The sequence below is a fragment of the Mizuhopecten yessoensis genome, unplaced genomic scaffold, assembly GCF_002113885.1.
Source record: "Mizuhopecten yessoensis strain PY_sf001 unplaced genomic scaffold, ASM211388v2 scaffold11181, whole genome shotgun sequence".
Lineage (NCBI taxonomy): Eukaryota > Metazoa > Mollusca > Bivalvia > Pectinida > Pectinidae > Mizuhopecten > Mizuhopecten yessoensis.
The window spans coordinates 646,771-654,131 of NW_018408920.1; the positions used below are offsets into that span (position 1 = coordinate 646,771).

Sequence of the window (7,361 nt, forward strand, 5' to 3'; positions counted from 1 at the left end):
CGAAAAAAGCTCTAGACCCTGAATATGCCAGTGGCGCATTAGTTTGCTACGGCCTAGGGTATCATATTCGATGTGCTAAACACTAGCTGTATCACTTTATTAATATTCACTGGGAAAATATTCTTGCTACTAAGGGGGATGCAATATCGTATCGTTTAATATCAAAGTATGGAAAACATGGTATTGTATTCGATGCGCTAATATGATTCCACTTTCATCAATACTTTGAATGACTTTAACATGACACATTTTAATCTGCATTCTGTGGAAGTGAAAATTAGAGGTGGCCAATTTTTTATAATTCAGTGTTGACGTCATTCCGCTTTCGGTTTACTTCCATTGCAAATATATGCACCATGATTTAGCAGGAATGTCATTTTTTGCTAAGGGTTCCAAATCCGAGATTGTGCCAAAATTGTTCCGTCATTTAAATTGCAGGGACACAATGCATTTAAATAATAAAACATAAAATTAACCGCGACAGTATATATTTTTATTTTTGTATTGTTTTAGGTTGTACTGAAATTAGTAAGGCCCTAAATTAATAATACTTAACAATAAGTATTATCGCAATATATACATTTTTCTGACCTGTACATTGACATTGATCCAACGTTCATGCAGATATATATGTAAATATTCCATAATTTGTTTCGATAGTATATATACAAAGAAAGTATGTGCTTCTGGTGGTGTCATAACCTTATCAATTGCTGAACTGAAATATAGTCTTCCCCGGTGAATCTCTAACAAGGTGAAAGTACCAGGGAAGTATTTAAAACTCTTATGTCGGTTTTTTTTTTATTATATCTAACCATTTCAAAGAATTTTTATAGGTTTTTTTCTCATTTCAATTTCATATATTTGTATATATAAAAAGTATTTATTCAAACTTTTGAATTTTTTGATCAAATTTCCTTCAAAACTCCTGACCCTCGTTCAAATGACGACATCATAGCCAGAATTATTTTATATACATTACTTTTTGTACAACACAAAATCTGCAGGCCAGAGACCAGAATCTGGCATCATAAATAAGGAAGTATCATGAAATAGTGTATCCTTATTAATTTGATTTTAATAGGATCCATTACATGTATCATTTTTTGGTACATTTTATGAACATTTGTTAAGATTCGGGGTACGGATAAAAAGGAGTGTACGTATTTATCATATTCAACATACCTCCCATGTTGCACCAAATGTATGACATGTCACCCTGTACACAATGGCTGACATACAGAAATAGCGACGTTATCATTTTATTCCTGCTGTAGCCTGATTTAATGGGTCGAGGAGGTCTGCATACCTCGGACGCACGCGACTGAGTAATTTGTATGCGCCAATAAATGATCGTAGGCCCTGTGCAGCAGGGGGTTCGGTAGACGATAAGACAGCCACCTTGTGAGGGCTTAAATATATTTTGGAATTTTGCTTCGCGTATATTGCGTGCTGTTTCTTTTTATCATTATCAACACCACAGAAAATATACAGATTCGAGAAATCAGAAGGATTTATAGCGAATAGATATGGAACAAAACAGGTATACTACCATGGAAATTACGTTTTTGATATTAGTGCTTTTTGTATTACCTGGGAATAGTCATACGCCTTTGTCTTGTCCAACGAGTTGTGTGTGCCAAAGCACCTTTGCGGTTCGTTGTAGTGCAGGATTCACGGCGTTTCCGTCACCACTGACCGATTCCATCAAATTGCTCTCAATTAATGGAAACTACATGACACACAACAGTATCCCTACCATACATCGGAGTGACTTTCAATCCATGCCTGGACTAGTTTCGTTACAAATGGCTCATTGCGAAATTAACACAATCGCAGATGACACATTCTTATCACGTGGTTCGTTGAACTATCTAGATCTGTCATATAACAACATTCCCCGAATAACTGACAAGACATTTTTAGGGCTAACAAATCTGGTTTCCCTACAGATCAGCGGGAATCCGCATTGTGAGCTGAGCGAGAAGACTTTTGATAGTATTTCGAATCTGCAAGAACTCTATATTGCCGAAATGGACTTGGAACGCCTTCCTTCTGTTATGTTCACAAATTTGAACCATCTCAGACTTTTGGATGTCCATGGAAACAAAATATGGAAAATTGAATTTGATTTTGGGGCTGTATTCCCGAACTTACAACACTTGGATTTATCGAGAAACCTTCTAAAGGGACTGCCCAAACGGTACAACGACACGTTTTCACATCTCACTACAGTCAAAATGTCTGAAAATCCTCTCCAATGTAATTGCGAATTACGATGGTTAAAGCATTCAACGAAAAAGGCTCTGGACCCTGAATATGCCAGTGACGCATTAGTTTGCTACGGCCCAGAACGTCTGAAATATGCTCCGATTTTGCGCGTTCCTGATTTAGAGTTTAAGTGTGTTGCACCCCAAATAGTCAATTGTACAACTGAAACGTACGTTGTGATGGAAACGTCATCCCTTCGGATGTGGTGTGAATTGGGGGGAGATCCATATCCGGATGTGACCTGGACAAGATATGATGGAAAGAATGTAGAATTCACTTACGAAAACACTTCAAACTACTATGTTTCTAGAACAGGATCCTTGGACATTTTCAACGTCTCAAAGGCCGATGACGGTACGTGGACACTCGGTGTCAGCAATACAGATGGCCAGAACAGTCACCAACTGATAGTTTTCGTTACTCCATACACTTCAACACCGACGGCACAAGGGCAAATGAAGACAGCAGAAACGTTGACGACTAACAGGTCGACAACAGGAATAATGACAACGCTTAGTGGTAAGAAAGGTAAGGAAAACAACGCTGTCAACAATAAGATTGGGACAGTGACGGGAGATTATGAAACACCATAGCTGTCACATATGGCATAAAAATACTATGTGAATTGATTTTTTCATTATATTATATGATTTCATCAATATATTATTCGATTTTATCATTATTTTATTTGTTTTCATCATTATGTGATTTGATTTTATCATTATATTATATGATTTTACCATTTAATTTATGTTATATGATTTCATCAATATATTATTTGATATCAGCAATATATGATTTTAATTTTTCATTATATGATTTGGTTTCCATTGTATTGTAAGTTTTCATCATATATATTGTTTGATTTTATCATCATATGATTTGATGTTATCGTTATTTGATTTGGTTTCACCATTATATTATACGCTGTTGTCATTATATGATTTTGTTGTGTAGTTATATTATTCGATTTCATCAATATATGATTGAACTTAATGGTTATATCATTTAGTTTCAACATCATATTATATGCTTTCGTCATTATATGATTTAGTGTAATCGTTATATTATTCGATATTTTATCAGTATACCATTCCGTAATCATATTATTAACAAACATCATGAATAAACATACCGTTATATGATTGCACAATTTCATTATATAATTGTACAACTTCATTTTACGTTGGATACGATTCTGACAAGCGTCTCCGCGAATCCTAAGTAAACGGAACTTTTCACCGGAGCCCCTTTCTGCCATGTTACTACCGCCATTTCTGAAAGAAAGTGCTACCAAAGCTGTGCATAGTCTTTTGTAAGTATAGCTATATCAATGATGAAGGTAACTGATAGTGGCCGATTGAGACAACTGACCTACATTTTGCGACCGATCTCTTTAAAACCTGGTATGCATTACCAGGTTTCCATTCATCACTATCTTCGGACGTTGCTTTTAAGGATATAACAGACAACACGAGGTAAGAACACTACAATTCCAACACAAACAATAACAGCTACACTAATATCGCTATCACTTCTTCTCTTCTGGGTCACAAACAAGTCGAACATTTTCCACAATCATAGGACACAAATACACAACAACACATTCGGTTTCGACGAAAACAGACTCGCCCAACATGAAAAACACGACACACCACTCACACTATTCCCCGCAATATCCACACGTCTCAAACACAAATACACAAAACCAAGCAACTCTTACATCTTTATCTTCATACTCGCAATATCATCAGACACTGAACTTAACCCAGGGCCCAGAGCACTCAAATACCCATGCGGAACATGCAACAAAGCCGTCACATGGCAAACAAATACATCTCACAACAGCTTCCAGAATTAGAAACAGATAACGAATCCATTTGGGCCAACATCAAAATGTCAAACTCACACAACTTCATAGTAGGTGCATACTACAGACCACCATCAGATAAAGGACATTCATTCACAGAACTCGAAATATCACTGAACAGAATAGGAACACAGAACAACACAATAACATTTATTAGCGGAGACTTCAACCTCCCACACATAGATTGGTCAAACAACACCACAACACCAGGCAAACCAGACAAAACCCTGCACCAACGCCTTCTAGACATCATCGACGACAACTCCCTCACCCAAACCATAGACAAACCCACAAGAGGAGAACACATCCTTTACCTAACATTCACAAATCGTACATCCCTCATCAATAAACAAGAAATAGTCCCACCGATAGGCAAGGCAGATCACGACATCATATATACAGAAGCAGACATTAGTCTACAAAAAACACGCAAACCACCTCGGAACATTAACCTATATAACAAAGCAAACAGGGACAACATCAGAAAAGACCTCACTAATATAAATAACAACTTTCAGGACCTAGAACATCAAAACACAGAAAACCTCTGGGTAAGTTTCAAAACAACACTCTAAACATCTACAGAAAAAAACATTCCAATAAAATCACTAGCATACAAACACAGACTACCCTGGATGAACAACTCACTTCGCCGCCTCTCAAACAAGTCTAAACGCCTCCACCAAAAATCAAGGAAAACCACAAACTTATCCACACATACAAAACAGTAAAAGCTGATTGCAAAAACAAACCCGCAATGCATACCTACAATACATTGAGAAGATAATTACCTACCTACTTCTCGTCTATCAAAACCACAAAAAAAGAAAACACAGACATCATAGCATTACGTAAAAACGGCCACCTCACAGAAACAAAGGCAAACATACTAAATGAACAATTCCAAGAAGCCTTCACACTAGAACAAAACACAACAATACCTGACAAAGGAATATCAGCTCATCCACTCATGCCAGATATACACATAACATGCCAAGTCGACAAACTACTATATAGCATTAACCCACACAATGCAACAGGCCCAGACCATATACACGGCAGAATACTGAAAGAACGCAAAGATATCACAGCACCAATACCAACAAAAATATTCTAAACATCATTCAACACAGGAACATTATCCAGTGACTGGAAACACGCCAACGTAAACCCTATACAAAGAAAGAGACAAATACAACCCAACAAACTACAGATCAATATCACTCACATGCATCGCATGCAAACTCCTAGAACACATCATCACAAGCGCAACCATGAAACACTTAGAAGACAACAAAATACTGCATGACCTACGACATGGCTTTCATACATCAAGATCTTGCGAAACACAACTCATTACATTCATACAAGACCTCACACAGAACCACAACAACAACAAACAAACAGACATGATCATAATGGACTTTGCCAAAGCCTTCGACAAAGTCCCACAAAAACACCTACAGTACAAACTAAATTAGTACGGCATCACCGGAACCATACTAACATGGATAACAGACTTCCTATCGCAACGCACCCCAACAGTAGTACTTGAGGGCAAACACTCCGACAAAATACCAGTAACATCTGGAGTGCCTCAGGGAACCTTTTTGGGACCAGTCCTCTTCCTCATATACATCAACGACTTCCCAGAATACATATCACACAGTACACTAAGACTTTTTGCAGACGACAGTATACTATACAAAACAATTAACAACAAAGACGAAACGACAAAACTACAAACAGATTTAGATGCAGCTAGTAAATGGGAAGAGGACTGGTTCCACCCAGACAAATGCACCATACTCACTATATCACCAAAACGCACAAACATTAAACACCAATACACACTCCATGACCACACACTAGTATATGTAACTTCAAACAAATACCTAGGCATTACACTTCAAAACAACTAAAAAATGGGACAAACACATTAAAAACATCAAATCAAATGCAAATAAATCACTATGCTTTCTGAAACGCACGCAACCTAAAATTAAAATTCACCACACATACAAAACATGCATGCAAGACCATTGTAAGACCAAATCTCAAATACTGCTCTTCAGTTTGGGGCCCACATTATACAAATAACATAAATCAATGAGAACAAGTACAATGAAGAGCAGCAAGATATGTCCTAAAAAAATACCATACCACAAGCTCAGTCACAGATATGATACACAACTTGCAATGGCCAACACTACACACACGCAGAACAAGAACACGCATTATTCTTCTCTACAAAATTATACACCAACAAGTTGCAATACACACCAACAATCTCATCCCGTCAGACACCAGAACACGTCAAGGACACTACCTTAGTTACAGACATAATTATCCACACATCCAAAGACACATACAGACACTCATTCTTTCCATACACCATCATACAGTGGAACCTCCTACCCAAAACAATAATCCTATCAGAAACACCAGCAGAATTCAGGACATGCACATAATCCAACATATACAAAACTTACAACATAACAAACACTCACTCACTGCTTTTAACTTTTTTTTTTCATTTTGCAAATAACAAAAATCAAAAAAAAAATCACTACATAATAATAAACGCACAACAGCACAAGACCGACTTAATCGTCGGTATCGACGGAGGAAGTAGAAAAGATGAAGAAGATGAAGATAATCATAATATCCAGCTATGTGTCCCTGAATGGCATTTTGGATCAACTTTTTTTTGCAAAAGTTATTCCTCTTTGTTTTATTTCAGTATTTGTTTTTTTTGTCCGGAGATCTCCTACAATTTTCGACTGATCTCTTTGAAACTTGATAGGATATATCATTATATATAGTTGTGTTACGCTGAACGGCATTTTCATTCGACTATTTTTGCAAAACTTATTCCCCTTTGTTTATTTCAGTGTTTGATATATGTCCCGAGATCTCCTACAACATTTTTCGACCGATTTCTTTGAAACTTGGTAGGCTTTATAATCGTGATATCAAGTTGTGTTTAATGAGTTGGGGACTAACCTCTGAATACTTGTATTCCTCAAACTGTTAGAAAATTAAACATTGACTTTGTAGTGAAAGGTGAGGGTTATATATAGCATGCCACCTAAATATACCCACTGTACAAATCTTATTTCAATGCAAGATAGTGTATATAACACTATATGACATTCGACGGGCGTTATTGTTCCGCCACGCAGTACTCTTGTTGTCCATCGTCGTCCATCTGTCCGAA

The 7,361-nt window shown here is 36.9% G+C and overlaps 1 protein-coding gene across 1 annotated transcript; it reads left to right on the forward strand.

Moving 5' to 3' along the window:
- The first annotated feature begins 1,389 nt into the window (after nt 1–1,389).
- Nucleotides 1,390–2,864, forward strand: LOC110440434 (leucine-rich repeat and fibronectin type III domain-containing protein 1-like). Its single transcript, XM_021483511.1, has one exon. It carries the CDS (start codon nt 1,530–1,532, stop codon nt 2,862–2,864), a length of 1,335 nt encoding a protein of 444 aa, XP_021339186.1. The 5' UTR covers nt 1,390–1,529.
- Nucleotides 2,865–7,361: the final 4,497 nt, after the last annotated feature.